This window comes from Oenanthe melanoleuca, chromosome 14, assembly GCF_029582105.1.
Source record: "Oenanthe melanoleuca isolate GR-GAL-2019-014 chromosome 14, OMel1.0, whole genome shotgun sequence".
NCBI classification, from domain to species: Eukaryota; Metazoa; Chordata; class Aves; order Passeriformes; family Muscicapidae; genus Oenanthe; species Oenanthe melanoleuca.
The window spans coordinates 15,436,492-15,461,116 of record NC_079348.1 but is presented as its reverse complement, the minus strand read 5'-3'; the positions used below and the strand labels follow the sequence as shown (position 1 = coordinate 15,461,116).

The following is a 24,625-nucleotide window of genomic DNA, read 5'->3' as shown; positions in this document are numbered from 1 at the left end:
TGGGGAGGGTGTGACCCCCTGCTCTCCCAGTACATCCAGAGGCACTGGCCATGGCCATTCCCAGGCTGCTGGGGACACCACCAAGCTCTTGAACCGCACTGCCTGACGTGTAGTTCAACACCAGGACCTCTGGGGCTCCCTGCCTGGCACCCACCTCACTGGCAGAGATCAGCTGGGGATGGCAGCACCAGGACAGCGGCACAGCCCCCGGCACAGGAGCGGCTCTGCAGACAGAGCCCCCCTTGTCCAGGGGCTGCAGCTCCTCTTGACCACGTTTATTGCCTTTAAACCAAGTGTGCAGCGTCCTGCTGATGGCAAGGTCCGTGTGCCACACGGCTCCGGGAGCAGGGACACCCGGACACCCGGACATCCCGGACACCCGGACACTCCGTACATCCCGGACACCCGGACACCCCGGACACCCGGGACATCCCGGACACCCGATCCTCAGGACACCCGGACACCCGGACACCCGGACACCCGGACATCCCGGACACCGGACACCCCGGACACCCGGGACATCCCGGACACTCCGGACATCCCGGACACCCCGGACACCCGACACCCGGACATCCCGGACGTCCCGGACCCCGGACACCCCGAACATCCCGGACATCCCGGACACCCCGGACATCCCGGACACCCGGCAGAGCCCGGCGCGGGGTGGAAGTCCAGCTCCCATCCGGCTAATTCAATAAGTCACAGATACCATGACTTCATAAGGCACAGCGGCTCCACAGCTATTAGGGGAATTGGGAGCAGGGGGAGGAGGAGCTGAAATGGAGAAGGGATGGAGACGGGGAGGGTGGAGAGGGGGAAGCTAAAACAAGCAGCAGAACAAAACATCCCATAAATCATGAGGAGCTGCTGAAATACCAGAACAAATGACCCCATAGCTTGGCCATTGTTCCCGAGCGAGGGCTTAAAGCGCTCCCACTTGAGACAAAGCGCCTCGCGTTTCGTTTCAGCGCCGCCTGGCCCGGCCGGGACCTGCGCTCGGCACACCCAAAATGGGCTGTGCTTCATTCCCCAGGGATCACACCTGGAATGGGGCTGTGCTTCATCCACCTGGGATCACACCTGGAATGGGGCTGTGCTTCATTCCCCAGGAATCACACCTGGAATGGGGCTGTGCTTCATTCCCCAGGAATCACACCTGGAATGGGGCTGTGCTTCATCCACCTGGGGTCACACCTGGAATGGGGCTGTGCTTCACTCCCCCAGGATCACACCTGGAATGGGGCTGTGCTTCATTAACATGGGATCACACCTGGAATGGGGCTGTGCTTCATTCCCCAGGGATCACACCTGGAATGGGGCTGTGCTTCATCCACCTGGAATCACACCTGGAATGGGGCTGTGCTTCACTCCCCCGGGATCACACCTGGAATGGGGCTGTGCTTCATTCCCCCAGGATCACACCTGGAATGGGGCTGTGCTTCATCCACCTGGGATCACACCTGGAATGGGGCTGTGCTTCACTCCCCCAGGATCACACCTGGAATGGGGCTGTGCTTCATTAACCTGGGATCACACCTGGAATGGGGCTGTGCTTCATTCCCCCAGGATCACACCTGGAATGAGGCTGTGCGTCATTAACCTGGGATCACACCTGGAATGGGGCTGTGCTTCATTCCCCAGGGATCACACCTGGAATGGGGCTGTGCTTCATCCACCTGGGATCACACCTGGAATGGGGCTGTGCTTCATTCCCCCGGGATCACACCTGGAATGGGGCTGTGCTTCATCCACCTGGGATCACACCTGGAATGGGGCTGTGCTTCATTCCCCCGGGATCACACCTGGAATGGGGCTGTGCTTCATTCCCCCAGGATCACACCTGGAATGGGGCTGTGCTTCATTAACCTGGGATCACACCTGGAATGGGGCTGTGCTTCATTCCCCCGGGATCACACCTGGAATGGGGCTGTGCTTCATTCACCTGGGATCACACCCAGGCTGGGGCTGTGCTTCCCCTCAGGGCCGGTCACCCACAGAATCGCTGCCAACGCTGTGCCCGCTGCTCAGCCTGCCCAGAGCATCTCCTCGTCCTGCACACGCCCCCAGCTCCCAGGCTCTACTCCCCTTCCACTGCAAGGCTCAGGGCCTCATTCTCCTTGTTCTCCCTCACTTAGGCTAAGAGATTCCTGGTCTGGGAAGAGAAAGAGCTGCAGGATTCTCTGGAGTGAGACAACTTGAGTAGGGCTGTGAAACCTGGAGGATCTTTGAGCCCACTGTCTTCATGGTGTGCTGCTACTCTTTGCCTCCCAAAAAGTTGATGACAACTCACTTTGTGCTGGCTGACAAAGTGACAGATGTCACACAGAGAGTCCTGGGGACAGCCCCACATGACTGTGGACAGCTGTGGGAACAGCACCAGACTCTCGGCGAGCTGTGCAGCAGCAGCACTGCCATGCACTGGATCAGAACAGTAAGATGGATCAGTCAGCTCAGCACCTCCCCCAAGCCCTGCAGCTCCACCAGCACCACAGCACTTGGTGCCAGAGGTGAGGACCCCACGGATGGGGACAGGTCATCTGGCTGCTTGCCCACAGCAGCAGCACCCATGTTAGGAGGCACTTCTACAGCAGGGACTCCATGCCCAGCCACACAGGGAGAACCTCCACACCACCCCAGACCACTTAAAGGGGAAACAAACACTATGACACTTCAAATAACGTTCACGAAAACAGTTCCCTCAAAAAACTTAACCAAGCCCAAAGCATGAGGCAGAGTGCAGCAGCATCCCACGTGCCACCTCCACCAAGCAGATGGTGCCAGCGAGGTTGCCATGTCCGGTGGCTCCTGCTCACCTTTCACCCTGGCCTGTGTGGTCTGCACAGTGCTGCTGGGCAGGCAGCTCCAGGCACATCTTTCAGCCCCGAGGAGCCAGGCTCCAGCACCATGCCAGGGGTCAGGCAGGAAAACAAGCTGCAGGCAGGGCTGAGCCCCAGGCAGCAGCCTGTAGCCAAGAACAGACACTGCTGCCAGCACGGCTTCAGCCTCGTGGTGGGCAGCCAAGGAGCAGAACCGAGATAACGGCATGGGGAGAGACAGGAATGTGCTGCATTTTTCCTGAGCTGCCATGGGAATAGGCTATTCCGACCATGGATCACAAGGAGCCTGTCTGACAGGGAAAATGAGAGGAGCCCAAAGAGAAAAAGCAGTGAGCAAGCAATGAAGAAGAAAACAGAGGGAAATCAGAGTGAACAAGTGGTGAGTATAGGAAAAGGAGTGTGGGGGGAAAAGCAAACCCAGGAACAAAACAGGAGAAGGAAAACCAGAGCTAGAGCTAGGAAAAGGAAAAGGAAAAGGGAAGGAGAAGAGAAGGAGAAGGAGAAGGAGAAGGAGAAGGAGAAGGAGAAGGAGAAGGAGAAGGAGAAGGAGAAGGAGAAGGAGAAGGAGAAGGAGAAGACAAAAAGATTTCAGAAGGACAAACCTGCTAGGGCTGAAGCTCCCAATGAGCAATGGAGAAGAAAGGATGTGAGAGGGAACAGAGGCTCCCAGCTCTGCTCACACAAGAGCAAACCAGGGATCACACCCCTTCCATTGGATTAAGCTTCTCTTAAGAGGGAAGATAAATGTGGTGCATATCTCAGGTAACAGGCACTGGAGGAGAGGAAGCCTCAGCTCACTCTAAGTGCAGAGAACAGGGATTGCTGGAGTTTTGGCATTGCTGAAGGACAGTGTGAGGTCTCCATGGGAATCACCAGCTTTCCCCCTCTTCATCCCAACAGCAGAATGTGGTGGGCTTCAAGTCAAGAGTGCTTTAGTAGCCTTGTGCTGTTTAGGCTTGGGAGCTAGATTAGGACCAGAGACCACAGAAAGCAGAACTTTAATATAAACAAAATCCCAAACCCTTCCTTGCCTCAGTTACCAGGATTTGCCTCATTTGGAGCACAAGCTGCCTTGATGACCCAGCACATACCATCCAGCATAGAGGAGAAGGGAATCAGCAAACCTGGGCAAAACCAGACCTGTGCAGCCCCTCAGGTTTCTCCCACAGACTGAGAAAGCTCCTCTCCAGCACCTCCCAGCAGCAGGACATGAGCACAAGGAGCCATGGGCTGAGGTGATCCAGCACATTCACAGGCCCGAACACTGGGGACTTTGTGGCGCTGGCTTTAAAAAAATACCCTAAAAAAGGCCTAATAATGAAGTATTTATTTCAGTAAACAACGTATGAATGAAAGAAGTGTTTTCTCAATACTTCACTTTTTCTCTTCCTTCTCTCCCTTCCCCCAGCAATTTTGTTTTTAATAAGTGGAACTAACAGGGCTTCGCTCGCTGCTGGCCTGGCAGGGGAGCAGGGCCGTGCTGCTGCTGTTCCTGCAGCACAGGAACACGTGCCATGGGGATAGAGCTGCCTTGTGCCTGGGGCAGCACGACCACCAGGTGTCCTAGCCACCGAGCCAGGGAGATGTGCTCTGATGGACACACACACTGGGAGACCTGCCTTGGGAGCATCCCTGTGCTTGGCAGCATCACGGGACATCCAGCCCCTCACTCACCAGGGCACAGAGACTGCACCTCCTGGCCCAGGGCTCCTGGCCCAGTGGAGGTGAAGGTATCTCTGTCCTGTCCTGCCTGGCTGTGCTCAGTGCAGGAACACAGTGCCAAGCAGACTCTGTGACCCTGTGCAGCTCCTTCTCTTCTACCTCAGCTCCATCCACCCCTCCCTGAGCACCTGAATAGCACTGGAAACACTGCCTCAGCTTGCCCTATGTGGGGATGGGTTGTACCAACAATGCTTTGGTAGGAATTTCAAGCAGGAAACTCTAATCCCTGCCCCAGACTGACACCCAGCTTTTCAAAGCAAAGAGCACGGATGATGTCATGCTCTTCTACCTCCTGCTTGGCAACAGGCAAGAGCAGGTTGAGAAGCTGTCCTCTGCCTTCAAGCCTTGGAGTTCAAGAGGGGCAGGATTCTCAGAAGCTGCTGAATTGGGAAAACATGGTCCATTCTCTTCCATGCCACTCCTACCCATGAGGGATGAGCTGAACCTGTCACACAGTGTGGGTGCTCACCTCTGTGCAGAGGCAGGTGAAAGGATGAAGTGGTAACCCTGGGCTGTAAATACAGACAGATTTGATGTGGGTAAGTATTTGCTCTGGAAGACAAATTAGGCATCTGTAGATTTGCCAGAATATGAGCCAAGTTTCTCATCAGCCAGAGCACTGAGGAGCAGCCTCACCTGCAGCCCAGGATGGTTTGGAGTGACTGAGGGTGCTGATCCTGCTGTGATGAGCAGAGATCTCTGGTGATGTACAGGGAACACAGAGAAAAGCTGTTTCACACCAAGGAAAAGGCCAGGACATCCCTTAGCAGGTCATGGCCGCAGAGAAGGCTGGAAAAATCTCCAAATGCCCCTCTGAGAACCTGTGCATGTGAGATGGATGGGAGCAGGCAGCAGGCAGGGTCCCCAGCCCACTGCCACCCTTCATCATTGTGACCCTCTGTGCCCTGCCAGCACCTGAGCTCCAGCAGCCCAACCCACCCAATCCTGGCTGCCAGGGTGATGTCTGACCCAGCTCAAGACGTCTCCAAGCTGTGGATAAAGCCCCCAGTACAGAGTGGGAGTCCTGCCTGGCCATGCCTGTGTCCCTGCAGGATGGGGACATCAGGTCTGTCTCCCTCAGCCTCCCAGCCCGAGCTCGGGCACGATGGCAAAGCAGAGGCAAAGGCAGTTCCTCCTCCAGAGCTCCTCTCCAGGCTGCTTCACAAAACCCCTCCAAAAGAGCATCGTCTGCCACTGCTGCGAGGCGCTGCTGCACAAGGTGCTTTGCCAAATGCAAGACAGATGGTTTCCCCCAGGAAAACGCTATGGAGTGGGGGAAAATGTACCACAAATATCCCCCAACACGGCTAAACTGGGACCCGGGGGCTTCAAAGACACATTTAGAGAGGAAAGAGATTTGCTGGCTTCTCATGCTTCTTTGTTATGAATAAAGACAAACTCTGATTGTTTTTAATGAGCTCTTTGTCGTTTCCCTATTTGCTACATTACGAATTCACATATTTGTCTCCTTGGGAGACTGAGAGTAATTGCAGACCAGGTTTCCTCAATACATCATCTTAGCAAAGGGATGAAAGTTGTGTAAGTGGACAAGAAAGCAGTCTGTCCCCAAATATCCAGAATTCTTTGTCTGGTTCATTAATGCCTGGTGAGCTTTGATGCTCAAGGAACCTCACAGATAGAGGAAGCCTTTGGGGAGGGTTCCACAGCCTCACACTGAAGTGTTAGAACATACAATAAATGCCAGAAAGACCTCCAAAAAAAGCAGGGAAATTGAAAACCAAACTCAACATTCTTGCAATTTCTAAGCATTTTTCTCTTTACTTTTTTCTGTTCTTTATTTGAGTTTTACCCTCATTTATCCATCTAAGGAAGCAGAAAGCAGTGCAATTTCCAGCTCTTTTAAATATCCTTAGCAGGTCACCTCTAAGGCTGCGATGGCTGGCTGTGATCTGCTTCCAAGGCTGCTGCATCAGAGCTCAGAAGCCCAGCATGAATGGCTCCCTGCCCAAGTGGGGACAGCCCTTTGAGACCTGTGCTCACACCAGGGGCCCCAGGCAGTGCAGCAGAGGGCAAGGAGGGAGCACTGGGTCCCTCTGGGCCATGGGGCTGGAACAGCCTGGGACCCTCTCACTGCTCACTCTGGGAGTGGGGACACAGGGCAGCCAGAGACCCTGAAAGCATCCCTGCACATCCCACAGATCCAACAGTGGCTGAGGCCACCCCACTGCAGCTCTCAGCTCTGGCTGATCCCACAGAGGAGCACTGGCTAGTGAGGGACCATGGGATGCAGCCTCAGCACCTTCCCTTATTCCTGCTCCTGGGGAAAAGAAGTTTCGGGAAGTTTCAGGGAAGTTTCAGGGAAGGGAAGTTTAAGGGAAGGGAAGTTTCAGGGAAGGGAAGGGAAGTTTCAGGGAAGGAAGTTTCAGGGAAGTAAGTTTCAGGGAAGTTTCAGGGAAGGGAAGGGAAGTTTCAGGGAAGTAAGTTTCAGGGAAGTTTCAGGGAAGTTTCAGGGAAGGGAAGGGAAGCAGGCAGTGGTGGGGGCTGCCAGAGGCTGTGTGCTCACGTGCCCCAGCTCAGCAGACACTCCCATTATCCACATGAGCCCTGAAGACCTTCAGCTGGGGAATGCTCTGGTTTGACCCCTCGGGGAGCCTCTGCAGCAGGTGGAGAGGTTTGCAGGGTGCTGTCCCATTGCTTCAACAATGGCAGCAGTGGGAAAAGGGGACAGGAGGGCAACTGCAGAGGTAGAAGCTTCATCCCCCAGGCCTGTCCTGCAGCTCTTACCATTCAATGCTCAGAGACCTGGGCCGGAAGGCAGACAGCTCGGCAGAGCCATACTCAGCTTTCCTTCTCTTCTCCTGCTTCTGCTTCACCGACAAGCGGTGGGCAAACCTAGCGAGGCTGCTCTCCGACCTGGGGAGGGGAGAGGAAAGGTGTTAATGGCACTGCAGCCCCGGCTCCAGCAGCACACAGCCGGGGCACAGCACCTGGAGTGCTCAGGGCTGAAAGGAGGCGGCTCCCAGCGGGGCAGGACACCAGTGCTGGGGCTGGGAAGTGGAGGAGCAGCAGTGGGTTTGGTAGTGCTCAGCAGGGCAGGACCAGCACAGGTCCATGTTTGACAAACTGGAGCTGCAGCCTGCCAGGTTGAGAGAGCCAAGTCCTGCTCCCTGTGCAGCAAAATCTCTTCCCCAAACTCCACCTGGTGACAGCCAGCGCCGAACAAAGAGGGACACAGTGGAGGGAACCAGAGCAGACTGAATCAAAGGCCACACACTTCTTCAGAGAAACCCTGTGGCCTCCCAGCTGGGGCTCCCAAACACTGGAATCGCTTCCCTGAGAAGGATGGACATGGAAATCAGCCCACATCGGAGAGGTTTTGGAGAAGGAAACAGAAATGTCTGGGAGCAAATGGATTCAACTGAAGGACCCGTCTGTGCTGCCAAAGCCCCTCCCCATCAGGTGTGGGGCTCCAGTGTCGCTCCCAGCCCCTGGGACCGAGCAAAGCACATCCAAAGGCTCTGGGAATGTGCTGCACATTCCAATCCATCCCAGCCCTGCCCGGGGAGAGCTGCTGGCACAGGGCACACCTGCCCCGTCTGCAAGCCCAGCGGCACACGGGCACACAGGCTGAGATTGGCTGAGGAGACCCTCAGCCCTCTGCCCCACAGCCCCCTGTGCCAAGGCTGGCACCCCCAGCCTGGGGCTGGACATGGCACCACAGCCTGTCCCTGCTGGAGCACGGGGGACAAGCCTGGGGAGCTGGGACACCCAGACTTGGGCACACGACCAGGCACTGGGGCTGTGTGCCAGCCCTGCCACACACACTGTCACAGCCACTGCCTCTCGTCCTCCTTTAATGAGCCAGCACAACCTGCTCCCACTGCTCAGCCAGCCCCAGGCTGGGCATGGAAGGGCACAGCAGGGATTTGACAGGTCCTAGGGGATGAAGGACAGATATGGGGGCAACTTTGAACCTACACATATTGCTAAAGCCAATCCTCTCTCCTCTCCTCTCCTCTCCTCTCCTCTCCTCTCCTCTCCTCTCCTCTCCTCTCCTCTCCTCTCCTCTCCTCTCCTCTCCTCTCCTCTCCTCTCCTCTCCTCTCCCTCTCCTCTCCCTCTCCTCTCCCTCTCCTCTCCCTCTCCTCTCCCTCTCCTCTCCCTCTCCTCTCCCTCTCCTCTCCCTCTCCTCTCCCTCTCCTCTCCCTCTCCTCTCCCTCTCCTCTCCCTCTCCTCTCCCTCTCCTCTCCCTCTCCTCTCCCTCTCCTCTCCCTCTCCTCTCCTCTCCTCTCCTCTCCTCTCCTCTCCTCTCCTCTCCTCTCCTCTCCTCTCCTCTCCTCTCCTCTCCTCTCCTCTCCTCTCCTCTCCTCTCCTCTCCTCTCCTCTCCTCTCCTCTCTCCTTTACCTCACAAAATTCCTCCAAAGTAAGAGGAAAAGAGAAGCTGCTCCCCAGAACTGAGAGCTCCCTGCTTTTCCTCACAGTAGTTAGACCAGCCCCGACCAGCTAACAGATTTTTTTCCCCCCAATACATTTTAAACACAGACATCTTCAATTCATTAACTGGTTATTGATTTATTTTTCAGCTTATGAATTGCTGTTGCTGGGCATGGGGTGGAGACAGCTTTCTGGAGAGGGCTCTCGTCTCTCCAGTCCCCGACAGCAAAGAGCTGTTCAGACCTTCCAGGGTCATTCTTTACATTCTTGAGAAAAAATCCTACTTTGATGTAAAGGATGAGGTTTGCCTTAAAAGAAACCCACCAAGAAACCCAAACCCCAGCTTTCCCCGCCCACAGCTGGAGGAAGAGGCGATGAAGAGTGATCCTGGTGCCCAGAGAGCAGAGCCCAGCACCAACACCTTTCCCACCACCTCACTGTTCTTTGATCCGGTGTCAAGCTCAGCTGGAATGGAGTGGATGCATTTTGGGAGGGGTGAGAGGTGGGCATTGCCAGCCAGTGCTCTGCAGCAGCCCCAGGCATGGTGTGGGCACCAGGATGAGCAGGGCTGACCCCAGAATGGGGCTGGGCAGTGGGAACAGGTGCTGCTGGCTTCCTATAGCACCTCCTCAGTGGCATTTGGCTGTTCCTGCCCCTTCCCACCTGCCCAGGAGAAGCTCCTGCCACCCTGCAGGAAGGAGGGCTCCAGCCCCAGCTGAAAGGATGCTGGGGGTACTCATCTGAGATCTGGGGACTGCCTGGAGAATCCTGTCCTGTCTGCTGTGCCAACCCCACCTCCACCACACTCCCTGCACCATTACAGCCACCCCTCCCAAACTGATCCCCAGCAGGGATGAGGGGCTGGGAAATCCTGGATGCTCTGCAGATGCAGGGTGGCAGCAGCCCCTGCGACAAGAGCCTCTGTGATGCCAGTACATGGCCCTTGCATGACCACCACAGGGACAATTACACACCCAGGAGCTTTATCTGGATGTATCCACCTTCCCAAGCAGGGCAGGAACAGCCACTGCATCCCTCAGATTGGATAAAGTCAACAGCATCTGTCAAGAAGAGCTTGTGGGTGAAAACAGGCCACATGTCATGAGGGTTAGGGATGAAGGAGAGCTAGTCCTGGGAGCAGGGTGTGCTGGTGGGGCTGGAGAAGCCACCTGGGTGCTCGGGAACATGTGGCCTTGCTGTGAGTCGCTAGACAAGGCATCAGGGGGAAGGCACAGGGAGACAGGAGATGGATGCTCTCCAGGCCAAGGCAGGTGCTGCCCAGATCTGCCTGATGCAGGCCAGGCAAGCCAAAGCCAGTCCATGTAAGAGTCAGAAGTTGACCAAGAATCTTGGGGTGCTGATTTCACCCCCTAGACCTTCTGGCCACAACCACCAGCTGCTACAGCCCAGGTAAAGAAATGGCAGTGACAGCTCTGACAGCCCAACACCTCCCCCTGAGAGCTGTCAGCAGCTCATCCAGGCATGAGCCAGCCTCCCTCACCTCTGCCAGACCCCAAAGCTCCAGCAGAAGCACCAGTAATTAGAAGATAGGAGCACATTACAGATCATCTGGTGATTTATCCAGAGCTGCTTTACATAAACCGTGCTGCAGAAGGGGGAATGAATCATACCTGCTGTGCCGTGGCTGTGCTGGGAGCACAGCTGAGCCACTGCCCCTCGCCCCAGCAGGGCCCTGCTGCTGCCTCAGCTCCTCCAGGCTCCTGTGCTGAGCTGCTCCGGCCCCCCAGGGCCAGAGTGCTCCCAGGGCTGGGCTGGGGTGCTCCCCCAGGCACGGTGTGCCAGGGCTGGGGTGCTCTCCCAGTGCTGGGGTGCTCTCCCAGGGCTGGGGTGTTCTCCCAGGGCTGGGCTGCTCTCCCAGGGTTGGGGTGCTCCCCCAGCACTGGGCACTGTACCGGGTCTGGGCTCTGCAGGTGGCACTGGGGGTGAGCCTCTAGCACAGGGAGGATGCTGTGAAGACCACACTGTTACTTCCCAAGTGCTCTCCAAACAATAATACATGTCCCTGCCCCTTATGAAGGATCAGCATTAGGGATTTTACGGTAGAAGCAGAGAAACTGAGGCACAGAGAGGACATGCAGGTAAGACAGACTCTGTGGTTGTCAGCATCCTTCTACACTTATCTGATGGGTATGATTTTGGTGCCTTCCCCCATCAGGACCACACACTCAGCCCCACAAGTGCTGGTCTGGGGAACAGGCAGCTCCAGGTGCCACTGTCACCTTGAGCCAGCTCCATCCCAGCCATGGGATGGGGACAAGGCCAGCACTGCTCCCCCAGCCTTGCCGCTGCACGGCACTGCTCCAGGTCCACCCGGGCAGGATCTGGGCTCACCTGCCCAGCCCTCCAGCAGAGGCAGCATCCCTGCAGCAGCTCAGCACTGGAGCAGCCAGGGCTGACACCTGCCAAGGCAGTCCCCACACACCAAGGGGACACGTGGGAAAAGCCATCAATTGGAATGTCAACCGCAGCACCGGGAAGAATTGTCTCCTGACAACCAGAGAAGGTTGTTCAGCTACTGTGCTGTATCATAAATCACACCTCTATGACATGCCATCTGTCAGCCAGATTACACGTGTTCAGAGTCCCATGTCAGCATTTAAGTCAGAACATAGCATCTTTTCCCAGAAATAATTATCAGTGCTGAAGGCTCCTGCAGCAATATCCATCCTCAGCCCTTCTCTCCAAAGCTCTGGACAGAAGAGAGCTGGCATTCCCAGAGAGCAGGACCACCACTGTGGCACAGCAATGCACAGCCTCCATGTGACCTGTCCCCCCTAAGCCACTGCTTCAGGCACAGGGAAGGGCAGGGTCTGGCATGGCAAATTCCCCCTGGCATCAACTGTGGCACCCAGCACCCTGAACAGAGCAGGCAGGGATAGGCAGAGGCAGAGGCTGCTGCTAAAGGGAGACAGGGACAGTGCTGTCCCCAGCCTGGTGTGTGCTGCGAGCCCTGGAGTGTCCAACCAGGATGAGCAGAATGCCCAGAGCAGCACTCAGACCCCAGCCTGGCCAAGGGGAGAGAGTCCAGCGAAGCGCAGGGCACGATGCGCTGTGTGACATGATCTGTACCCATCCCTTCATCACAGGTTTTCTGGGAGCCCAACCCCACAGGGGTGACTGCCAAAGCCCCCAGCCTGCTGAGGCAGTGGGAAGGCAGGCAGAGCACGGATGTGGTGGGCTGGCAGCCTGTCCCCATCCTGCCTGTGCCTCCGGCAGCTTCTGAGCCATCACCAGACATGGCACCCCAGCACACAAATCCCTCAGCTGCCCTGCGAGACGAGGACAAGAGGCTGAAATGCTGCTCTCCACCCCCTCACTGCAGTGACATTTCCCAAAGCTCAGGACAGAAATACACAGGCACTGGATTCATCCCTCCGGCTTCACCTGCCACACACAGGTGTGAATCCGGCCGGGGGCTTGCAATCACCACCGCATTCCCCACACCACAACTGGGAAGTGATGACAAGCAAAATCCTGATCTCTCTCTCCCTCCCTCGCTCCCCTGTGGCGATCTGCTAAAAGCCTTCTGGCAGTTTGCAGCCGCCGGGGTGAGCGTGTGCCAGAGGAGCCGGGGTGCCTCAGCCCTGCTAGCTCAGCACCACTCTGCCATGGCCAGAGCTGCAGGGGCACCAGAGCCACGGGAGAGGGATGGCCAAGGTCACGAGAGTGACCCAGGCACTGGCACGGGACGACCAGCACCAGCAATTCCAAAGCCCTCAGCACCACAGGCACCAGCCACCCATCCCGCGAGGTATCACACCCAGGCACGAAAAGCTCCCACTTGTTGCACACTCCTCAGCCTGAGACTCGGGAGCCAGCACGTGCCTGTGGCTCTGAACTAACCCAGTCGTGGGCAGGCAGCTCTCAGCCTCCTCCATCAGCACAGGCAACAGTCCTGGGATGAGCCATGGGCTGCAGGCAGCCCGGGCAGACAAGCAGTGTTTCAGCTGGTCCTCCTCCTTGGGGAGCAGCCCCTGCACGAACAGCTCTGAGCTGGGCTTATACCCAGGGGCATCCTGGCGACAGCAGCTCTGGGAAGGTGGCAGTGCCCGGGGTGAGCAGTGCTGGGAGCACACAGCCACTCTGGGAAGGTGGCAGTGCCCGGGGTGAGCAGTTCTGGGGGCACACAGCCACTCTGGGAAGGTGGCAGTGCTGGGGGCACACAGCCGCTCTGGGAAGGTGGCAGTGCCCGGGGTAAGCAGTTCTGGGGGCACACAGCCACTCTGGGAAGGTGGCAGTGCTGGGGGCACACAGCCGCTCTGGGAAGGTGGCAGTGCCCGGGGTGAGCAGTTCTGGGGGCACACAGCCACTCTGGGAAGGTGGCAGTGCTGGGGGCACACAACCCTGCACTCCCTGTAGCTGTGGTTCGCTTGCTGCCAGTGGCTTATTTGCACAGGTACAGTCAGGATAAAATAGAGGGAAAATAACCAAATCTGGCAAAGTTTGTCCCAAGCAGGGACAAAAGGGAGAGAAAGGGTTTGGAAAGGACAGATTCATGGCCACGAGCACGCAGCCACCTCCAGGCGAGCGCTGGCTGCGCACACCGCTCCGGCAAGCCCCGCTCACCGGCGGCACCACGGTCCCAGTCACCAGAGTGTCTCCAAAGCACAGCCCGTCCCTGCAGGGCAGGAGCCCAGCGAGCCATGCCCAGCTGTGCCCGGCAGGGACAGGGACAGGGACAGGGACAGGGACAGGCGCCCGCGAGCCGCGCGAGCGATGCTCACTCACCTGCACAGCCTCTGCTCCCCGTGCTCCCGGTGCTCGGCTCACCCGCTGCCACAGCAGCAGCTCATCCCAGAGTGTCTCCTCAGGAGAGTCCCTGTCCCCTCTGTGCACGCTCCCATCCTCAGCGGGGTCCCTGCTCCCATCCGCGTCGCCTGACCTCCTCAGCTGCCACCTCCGCTTCCCTCACCCATCACCTCAGGTTTCTCGTTTGCTCTGTGCTCGGCTCTTTTTTTCTTTTATTTTTTTTCCTCCCAATCTTGTTTCTATAGAAACGAGATTAGCAGAGGGGGAAATAAAACAGCCCCATGTGACTCAGATTCCGACACTGAAGAGATCTCCTGGTTGCGCTCGCCGGGGCTTTACATAACCAGGAGCCTGTGCGGGCTCTGCTGGGCTGGGACCAGGGACACAGGGCTCAGCCAGGGAGAACCAGGCTCAGGAGAGCGGGATCAGGCTCAGGTGATGAGTATGGGGCTCAGCTCTGAAAGCACTACCTGGCAGAAGGCAGTGATGCCTCACCTCCACTTGCTTTGCGTTTGCTGTGACACCCCTGATGCAACGACATGACACCAAACCCTGGTGGCACCCCCATGAGCCTCACGTGAATAGCCCTGCCTCACAAGGGGACAGAGCAGAGGCAGGGGTGCTGAAAACTACTCTGAGTCCCACCAAAATCTCTGGAGTCGCCAGGTGAGCTTTGGAGGAGGAAGCCCCAAGACCCCCCAAGCTGCCAGGCTGACCTGCCCCTGCCCTCAGCACTCGGGAAAGTGCTTTGGGCCGCAACCTTCATGGGCTCATGGGTGACCATGCAGGCAATCTGGTGAGCTGCTGGCAGCCACATATTCCTCTGCTGACATTCCTCCTACTCAATCTCCCAAATCTGTGAGCAGTGCCCATGGCTGGGGCGCACAAACCATGGACTGAACTCTTCCATCACTGTTCTGGGGACGGACACAGGACACTGCCCAAAGGGACGTGTGAAGCCCAAACCTTAGCTCCAGGTGAGCTGGGAAGTGCTGAGCACCCTGCCTCAGGAGCCCCATGTGTTTTCTTAGCCTGGGGACGGATGTTGACTGCACAAAGCCTGCACACGCTGCCTGCCAGGGTGACTTACCAAAGGCTTCTGCTGATGAACTCCTGTGTCTGCATGGGACACTGCCCTTCTGCTGCACCTCCAGAGGCTGAGCCCCCACTCACCTCCCACAGTCCTTCAGGTACTGCCCAGGACTGAAAAAGAGGCAGCATGCCCTTTTACTTGGGTACTTTTTATAGTGATAGGACAAGGAGAAGCAGTTTTAAAGAGGGGAGATTTAGATTAGATGTTTGGAAGAAATTCTTTGCCTATAGTGTGATGAGGCCCTGGCACAGGGTGCCCAGAGAAGCTGTGGCTGCCCCTGGATCGCTGGAAGTGTCCAAGGCCAGAACTTGGAGCAGCCTGGGATAGTGGAAGGTGTCCCTGCCCATAGTAGAGGGGTGGTAAAAGATTATCATGAAGGTGCCTTCCAACCCAAACCATTCCATGATTTCTAGGATTCTATGAAATGGGAATCTAGGATGATGTCCTGCCAGAACACAGCAGTGTCCCTTTCCCATGGGACAGCACAGGAGCTCAGCTGGGCTAGCAAGGCAACAGAACATCTCAGGAGGTTTGGCTCCTACCCAAAGGACAGGGCATTGGCTTACCCAGTTTCTCCAAGTTCCTGGTTTTCCTTTGGGATTTCATTGTCCCACTTCTCAGGCTGACTCAGCTGTGATTAGCTGGTGAACTCTGCTGCTGTGCCAGCCCCAGGCCTGCCTCCAGGATATGACATTAGGAAACCTCTTCCCCCACAGGGCACACTGGTTTTCAAGGGGGTCTCAGTTCCCTCCCTGACAAGCTCAGGACAGATCAGACATGTCAGAGCAGCTGTGGGCAGCCACACTGAGAGCAAGTGATGAATTCAGATCCACCCAACCAAACGTTTCCATCCCAAGAGAGCTGTGGATCTGTGTGAAGTGCTGAGGTTGGGTGGTGCTGCAGAGAAGGAGCCAAAGGCTCATGCAGTGCTGGGGGGATGAGCTCTGTGAGGGCCCTGGCTCACCCACCTGCTGAGGACAGCTTCACACCCAAACCACCCTGTCTGGTGGGAACCAGCAGAGCTGGGGATGCCTGTTCTGACCCAGAGAGGAGGTGCTCAGGGACAGGATGGCTGGGCTGCAGCAGAGCTGGGATGTCTGCTCTCACCCAGAGAGGAGGTGCTCAGGGACAGGATGGCTGGGCTGCAGCAGAGCTGGGATGTCTGCTCTCACCCAGAGAGGAGGTGCTCAGGGACAGGATGGCTGGGCTGCAGCAGAGCTGGGGATGCCTGTTCTGACCCAGAGAGGAGGTGCTCAGGGACAGGATGGCTGGGCTGCAGCAGAGCTGGGATGTCTGCTCTCACCCAGAGAGGAGGTGCTCAGGGACAGGATGGCTGGGCTGCAGCAGAGCTGGGATGTCTGCTCTCACCCAGAGAGGAGGTGCTCAGGGACAGGATGGCTGGGCTGCAGCAGAGCTGGGGATGCCTGTTCTGACCCAGAGAGGAGGTGCTCAGGGACAGGATGGCTGGGCTGCAGCAGAGCTGGGATGTCTGCTCTCACCCAGAGAGGAGGTGCTCAGGGACAGGATGGCTGGGCTGCAGCAGAGCTGGGGATGCCTGTTCTGACCCAGAGAGGAGGTGCTCAGGGACAGGATGGCTGGCAGCAGCCCGAGGCTTCCCAAGGCCAGGGAGAGGGACCCTGGTGATGCTGCAGATGGGGAAGGAGTAACAGGACTTGCACGAGAGAGCAAAGAATGAATGTAGAGGGTTCATCAAAAGGGAACAAGGAGAGATGTCTGACAGCCCTGGCATATGAGGCTGAAGCTCCAGACAAGTTGATCCTGAGACCTTGAACCATTCCTACCCCTGCCACAGCTCACCCCACCATGAGCCACTGCTTTGATTACCCTAAAAGAGTAAAGGAAAGATGGGTCAGAGTGCAACCCCCTGAAACTCACGGTCCAGGCAGCCCCTTTCATTGGCCCAACACAGCTGTGGTCACTGGGGACTTGAGGAAGGGATTTTTGTAACAACAAAAATCTCAGTGGTCACTAACATTTGCCAGATATTGGGGGGGCATAATCAGTGCTTAAAGCCTGCCAGTGAGCACTGCTGTGCCAAGCCTGGCTCTTCACAAGCCGAGCAGATGCAGGCACCAGGACTGATGCTGGGCTGGCTTCCCTTGGAAGGGCCAAGCTGGACTCTGCAGGACCTGTCTCTGCAGCCAGAAGCCAGGCAGAGCAGAAGGGATCCTCTATTTAAAGTATGATAACAGGGTCACAGAAATGTCTGCCAGCAAAAGCACTTGGATACCTTGATCTAATTATAGCTGGCATTATCAGGCTGCATTACAATTAGCAAGTCAGTGGCCAGTCTCTATTTCTGGTCTGCAACACGAGGCAGGTCAGTATTCCAAGGAAGAAGGAGAAGGGAAGCAGGGGGAGCAGGATGGAGATACCTCAAAGTGTGTTTAAATAAGAAGCACAGCTGCTTCCGAGTGCTGTGGAAATACGAGTTTTATTTGGAGAGGGTTTATATGGAAAGCCAAGGAGAGAAACACAAGCCATCCCTTCAGCACAGCCTCCATCAGTCATCTGCAGGCAGCTCCTGAGCCTGCATCCACTCATTCCCCGCAAGGTGAGGGCTGTCTGCACCTCCAGATGAGCTCGGGGTCCCACCACACCTCTGGGGTCCTGTGCCTCAGAGCAGAATCATGGCCCAGCTTTTCATGGAATTGTTAGGGTTGGGAAAGTCCTCTCAGATCATGAAACCCAACCATTCCTACAGCACTGCCAAGGCAACCACTGAACCATGATCCCAGGTGACACACCCACACAATTTTTAAATCCTTCTGGAAATGGTGGCTCCACCCCTGCCCTGGGACAGCCTTTTCCAGTGCCTGGCCACCCTTCCAATGCCTCCATTTCCTCCAGTGAAGAAATATTCCTTAACATCCAATCTTTTCTAAGATATTTAGAAGCCAGATTAAAGAAGCATCCAGGAGGGAACCCAACCACACATCCTACTTGAACTCCACAAAGTCTATTCCCATCAGACTGTCCAGTGTTCAGCACCAGACCAGTAACTTAATAACAGCAGCCAGAATCCCTGGAAATGGCTGGCATTTTCAGAACATCTTTTTGTTTCCTTTGAAAACCAGAGCTTTGTCAAACTTGGAGCATTTGATGCAAAGTATATGATGCTAATCGAAGCAGAAGGAACCATCTGATGAGTCCCAAATTAAAATGTTCCCTTGTTTTGGCTTTCAAACATTGCATTTTAATACTAATGCACAATCTGAATGGAAGGTAAATTTGCATGTCCTTCCCCTAAAAATTCTCTCTCAAAACAATAATTTTACTCATTTGCATTTTGACAATAACAATTGTCCCCTCTCTGACCAACATCTGTGCTGTGACAGAGATGCTGGGCACATCTGCCACAGCCTGGTGAGTCATTCTGCACCCCAGTGTGCCTGTGCCACTTGGGGGACTGGACCTGCAGCAGCATCATCTCCTCCAGAGCAGCCACCTTCCAGCTGGAAACCCATCCCTCAGGAAGCATCCCGAGGGTGGCACAGCAAGGAGGCAGCAGGACGTGCTGCTGAGGGGTATGAATGAAACAGGACTTGGGAGAGGTGGGATGCTGAAGACAATGTAAGACAATCAGCAAGTTTCCTCTCTCTCCAGACTAAGCAATATTTAGGCTGGGATCTGCAGACCTGTGCCACTGTCACATGGGGATCCTGTTGGCACCATTTGGTGAAGGGTTTGGGGGTGCTGCTGGCTGACAGCTGGACATGCCCTGGCCGTGTGCACCAAGAACCCCCCGAGTCAGGGCTGAGCCCCAGTGTGGGCAACAGGGGAGGGGGGAATTCTGTCCTCTAAGGTGAGAGCTGCCACCTACAGAGCTGCCCCAGCCCTGGTGCCCAGCCAGGAAAGACATGGAGCTGCTGGAGTGAATCCAGAGGAGCCCATGGAGATGCTCCAAGGGCTGGAGCCCCTCTGCTCTGGAGCCAGGCTGGGAGAGCTGGGGGTGCTCACCTGGAGAAGAGAAGGCTCCAGGGACACCTCAGAGCCCCTTCCAGGGCCTAAAGGGGCTCCAAGAGAGCCAGAGAACAAGGGATGGAGGGACAGGACAAAGGTGAATGGATTCCTACTGCCAGAGGGCAGGGATGGATAGGAAAGAATTCCTGGCTGTGAGGGTGCTGAGGCCCTGGCACAGGGTACCCAGAGAAGCTGTGGCTGCCCCTGCATCCCTGGAAGTGTTCCAGGCCAGGTTGAACCGGATTTGGAGCAACCTGGGCTAGTGGAAGATGTCCCTGCCTATGGCAGGGGTGGAACAAGAAGGACTTTAAGGTCCTTTTCAATGCAAACTGTTCCATGATCCTATGATTGTATGCAAAGATCTTTTTCTGACTCCCAACCATGAACCACATCCTTGACAAGGATCATTTCATAGTTGGCAGATGCCAGTGTGCTTCACTCTCAAAATTAAATTTGGTTCTACTTTAAACCCAAAAATCTATCCATATACAGACAACAAATAAATAAAACCTACAAAATAGCACGGTAAAAAATTCCTTTCCTTGGGCAAAATCCCCGTCACTTCACTTGTTTTTAAGAATTCTATCATTTCCCTCTGTGACTGTTTTTAATGAAGATATCTATCACTTCTTCCTGAGCAGCAGGATGGAGCACTTGGGCTCTTCCAAGCGGGCTCTGTGAGCATGATGGGTTGTCCACGTGCCAAGTCAGAGCAACGTGCAGACTTGCTCCTGTCTTGCCAGGAGCCAGGTTTTCAGAATTCCCCTACTCCCAATTACAGTTTTTATTCTAATTAAAAAGATACCAGGGAAAATAAAGAAGAAGATGAAATCCAACCAATGCCTTTGCTCACGTGCAATCGGCGAGGATGGGTGAGGCAGTTCCTGAGGGGCTCAGGCCTTGTGAGACCTTCACCTCCCTGCAGTCCCACCAGCCGAGCCCACGCAGGGTGAGCAGCCCCACGCAGGGTGAGCAGCCCCTCGGTGCCACCCCAGCCCCCGGGTGCCCGCAGGCTGCTGTCCTGGCACAGAGCGGGGACGGGCGCCCCGGGACGTGCCACTGCTCGGTCTGTGCGCAGCCCTGGCGCTGCAGCCGCCGCTTGTTTTCCATGGCCCCGCAATGGAAAACCTTGTTATTCTGGGCTGCCGGGCCGCCAGCCCTTCCAAGAGCACGGAGCACTGATGTGGTTAGGGCGGGCTGGCCCCAGCTGCTGGCTGGACCCGCGTCCCAGCAGAGCCCTGCCACAGGCAGGCGGCACGGGCCGTGTGCCGGGCACGCTGCGGCTCTCGCGCCCAGCTGTGCCCCAGGGAGCGGGCAGGGTGGGAGAAGGGTAACAGGCAACAAGCCCAGACCCCAACGGCACCAGGACAGCTGCCCAGAAATGGACCCCTCAGCATCCCACTGGCCTCAGTGCTCAGCAATGGTACAAAGCAGGGCCAGGACATCTCCCTTCGGGTGCTGGAGCACTGCAACAGCCTGCCCAGGGGGGCTGGGAGTCTCCTTCCCCAGATATAACAAAAACACACCTGGGCACGTTCCTGAGCCACCTGCTGTAGGTGACGCTGTTCTTTAGCAGAGGTTGGACAAGATGATCTCCAGAACTGTCTTCCAACCCCAACCACTCCCTGATCCCACGGCACACACAGCCTCACCCACGGTTCTGCTGCCTGTGCAAGATCTGGGTAGTTTGGGTTCTGAAACTCAGTATCTCTGTGTTTCACTCACAAAGTTCCTCAAGCTGGTAAAGACCTATCAAAGAAATTAAGACCTATTAAACCCCAGCCTGTGGAGGATACTGGGCAATCAGAGGGAAAAGGGACAATGGCAAAATTCCACAAGTCTGATTATGAGATGTAACACTGGTGTTCACCAGCACCAAAGAGGAAAAATTCACTGAAGTATTTTAATGGTCAGAAGAACACGACCATAAAATGCCACTGTATTACCACAGCACTATTCTGCCCTCTAAGGCTCCTCTCCTACAGAGAGTAAGTGATTATTAGGGACAGCTGGGCCCACACCACAGAACCCACTTTGCTGCCAGCACCTCCTGGTCCCAAGATGGGCTGCAGGAAGATGCAGAGCTGGGGCACCTGTGGAACTTGTGCCCTGGCCCCTGGGTGGATCTGGGTGGGGGCTGGGAGATGGAGCCCCTCCAGGCTACAGTTCCAACCGCATTTGTCCATGCTAAACAAAAACCTCCCTCTCTGGTTTTCCCTCAGGACTTGTAAGCACGCCAGGAATTAAACTCCACTCTTCTGGGCTCATTGCACTGCCGCAGGAATCTGCATCTTTTTCTCTTCCCTGTGTCCCAATTCTTCCAAATTCAGTGAAAACCCCACCACACCTTTCTCAAGGCACTTCAACACACATAGGGGTGCAGGATGCTGCTTAGCAGCCCTTGAAATAATGGGAACCAGGAGAATGGGAAACACATCCCTACAGGCATACTATGGCTTCTTCAAACCTCCTCCCAGTCCAAAATTTCCCTTGAAAAGGCATGACAGGGAGTTGCAAAGTCCCTCTTGCAGGAAGGGGGAAATGCAGGAGAGAAAAGCCCTTGGTGTGCCTCCCCCGCAGCTGCTCCGGCCCCGCCGCTGCCACGGACGTTTGAGGGACTTGAAGGGATTTGCGACGCAATAAAAACATTCCTGCTTGCAAAGCATGAAACCCCAAAAGTTTATGGGAAACCACTGTCTTCAGGATGTCTGCATATCTTCAGGCATCCTGGGAGCTGTAGTTCAAAGAAACCAAGAAAAAGCAAGCAGCCGATAATGATGGTTTCTGGATGGAGGTTGTGTGACTATTGGCTCCCGCACCAAAGCCTGAATTTCTGGGATGCTGAGCCCGTTTCTGCAGCCAAGTGAGAGGAGAGCTCCTTGGCGCCTGGGGCACAAGGGACTCCAGCACCACAGTGAGGGAGAGTGAGAGGCACTCAGGGAAGGGCAACCCAAAAACCAGGCAGTGATGACTGGGAAGAGGGATGCACTGCAGCAGATGCTAAGAGGGATAGACCAAAGCCATTTCCAGGGCTGGGAACCTGGCTGGAGCATGGCCTCACCTGTGAGCTAAAACTTCTGTGCCTCAGTTTCCCCACAAGCTCTTAGTATCCCCCTATTCCCAAGGGCTATGAGGATTGGCCTTTGCTGTTTGAACCCTCATGGGGAGCTGAGCTCCTCAGAAGGCAGCTGTTCACACTGCACCAGCAGTATTAAATCACCTCCAGGCCCATTTTCTCTGAGCCCATGAAGGATAGCTGTACCAGCCAGGCTGCTGAACTTATTCCCACACAAGACACTCTTCATGCAAGAGACACCTCCTAGCAGGAGAACCAGCAGCATGTGATGTGACACCTTCCAGATGAGGCAGTGCCTATCAGCAGAACTGCCACACCTGAAATGCCCTGGGGTGCAGGGGCAATGGCAGGGGACAGAGATGTGACAGGCTGTGTATCATCCTGGACTGAGCAGGAGTGATGCAGGAGACACTTTCATTTCCAGCCAAGCAAAGACCACAACATGGGTAAAGCCAGGACTGGAGACACGAGCCAGGCAGGAGACCTCCTCACTACCTGCTTTTTACTGTGGGCTTGGGCTTCACAGGCAGAGCATACGACCCCCCTGTGGCTGTGCAAGGCCCTCTGACACAGGACAACGCTTGCCCACCAATCACCACGACACAGAACTGCAGGGACAAACCCACAGTGTCAGACTTTGCATCAGCTGGCACAACCAGCCCCAGCCTGGTGTGCTCTGCTGGCTGCTGTGAACCTGAAGGCCTCAAGAGCGATTTCCAACACTTGGAAAGCAAAGATAAACCACAGGAGAGTTTGTCCCTGGGGAAAACCTGCAGCCCTGGAGAACAAAGAAGAGGAGGAGCGTTCACACTGGCAATAGCAGCATAGATGCTATTCCATGGCCGGTCTCCAGCTGTGGCATCTTCCCGCTCCAGAGCAGAGCACAGTGCACGTTGCTGCCAAAACCACACGTTGTGCTCGCCAAACACTGCCCATGGGCTGGGAACACACAGGAGGCAGGTCCCCAGGACACAACATCTTCACACCTCACTGCCACTCCATCCCGGCTGTCACAGAGCAGGGGCTTTCAACTCCTCAGCACCACTCTGGTGTGACAAGTCAGCAGGTCCACAGCCACTGCAGCCCAGAGTTGAGTTTCTGGAAGTTCTGCAGACAGACACCTTGGTTTTGCAGAGCTGAGCCCTCTGCTCAGGAGAAGAGTGGCTGGAATGTTTCTGGGCCAGCTGTGTCTTCACAGGCAGTGGAAAGGGCCCCCTGAAACGGTCAAAGGCAGGGCACATCAGCTGAAGACCTATCAAGATTAGGACATGATGCTGGTGCCTCTTGCTTCCTTTTCCTTGACCCCAAACTCGCACAGCAACCCTGCTCTCCCCTGGAACTAAATCCAGATGGGCTGAATTGGCCCAGTGGACACAGCCAGTTCCCTGTTCTGAGGCTCCCAAACTCCAGGCAATACTCACAGGCTGTGGGCCAACGTCTGCTCCACCACTCCCAAGGCAGGAAATCTGCACCTTGCTCTTGCAATGGTTGTCCCTGCTCACTTCAAACCTCAGTTTGGAGCCCTCGTCCTGCTCCTCAGAGCTGATAAAACCCAACTGAGGAAGATAATGGGGGCTGCAGGAGCAGAGCAGGTGCCCAGAAACCAGGACTAGCTCCCAGCCAAGCCCAGCCAAAGCACAGCAGGTGCCTCCTACTCCTGCACTGCAGGTCCTCTCCTGCACTGCCCAACCCTGACTGAGCCTTTTCATTGCACCATGAGCCTCAAGAATGGACATCTTCAAAGCAGAACCTCAGGGAGAGAAGGGAGGAGCAGGAAGCTGCTGTTGCAGGCCATTCTTGAAAGGAAAAGCAACTGTCTGGGTTTAGAGCACCTCTCAGCAGCAGGAGGAACACACAGACACTGCCGTGGTGTGAGACGGGTTGGCTCAGTGCTCCCCAACACGTACCCCGGGCCTTCTGCAGTCATTTCCCTTTGAATTAACACTGCTTTTCAGATCTGACTGACAATGCTGACGTCTGTCTATTATACCAGAAGTCGTTCCCAAAGCTCCTGTATCTTTTTCCAAAGAAGCCAAAGCAGCTAAGGGTTATTAACCAGGGAGACAGCGAGCACAGGGAGGGAACGTGCTGTTCTTTGACAGGAACTGTGCTAATGAACATTATAGAATTAAAGATCAGGAAAACCTCAATGACAACTTCAGCCCTAGAAAAGCTGCCATTCAACCCCAAGGAAAACAGCCAAGAAAGAAGAAAGTTCACTGTGGATTCTGGGTCCACATTCCAGAACTTTCACCTCCAGCACCAGGTTGCTCCATTAAAGCAGAGTCTGGCATTAGTCACAAACGTATCCCAAGGCCCTCTGCTAATTCTGGGTATGATTCCAGCCAGCCACCTGATGGAAAGCAGTTAGGTGATAGCTGAAGCAGGGCTTTGCAAGCCACTAAGAGCACCATGCAGGCATGGATCCCTGTATTTTCTTCAGCAGATTCCTTGGGGACAAGTGGAGCAGCCCTGGTGTCCTCTCTCCTCACGCCTCCTTGGAGCTTGTTAATCCACAGAGAGGAATGATATTTGTGGCCTAGCAAGTGGATTTCAGGTTTGCTTGAATGGTTTGCTTGAAAACTTGAGTGGTTTTCAGGCTTTGTCTCACTGGCCACTGCTCCTTGGACTGCTTTTACAGAAGCAAGTCCAACAAAACACTTCAACATGTGCTCATCTCCCAGGTAAGAGGAGCCTGTGGAGATCAGTGCTCCTGAAAAACACTTTCCTGGATGTGATGGAGATGCC

General features: G+C 55.6%; 1 protein-coding gene across 3 annotated transcripts in view; it reads right to left on the bottom strand.

Annotated features, from left to right (window-relative positions):
- LOC130259209 (ankyrin repeat and fibronectin type-III domain-containing protein 1-like) overlaps positions 1 to 24,625 on the bottom strand; it is a 194,436-nt gene that overhangs the window by 41,241 nt on the left and 128,570 nt on the right. For 2 of the 3 annotated variants that reach the window (XM_056503262.1, XM_056503264.1), the window contains one exon: positions 7,305 to 7,433. The exons of the other annotated variant lie outside the window; for it this stretch is intronic. In XM_056503262.1, the coding sequence (XP_056359237.1) occupies positions 7,305 to 7,433 (129 nt within the window). The remainder of the gene's footprint in view (positions 1 to 7,304; positions 7,434 to 24,625) is intronic. 3 annotated transcript variants of the gene reach the window in all.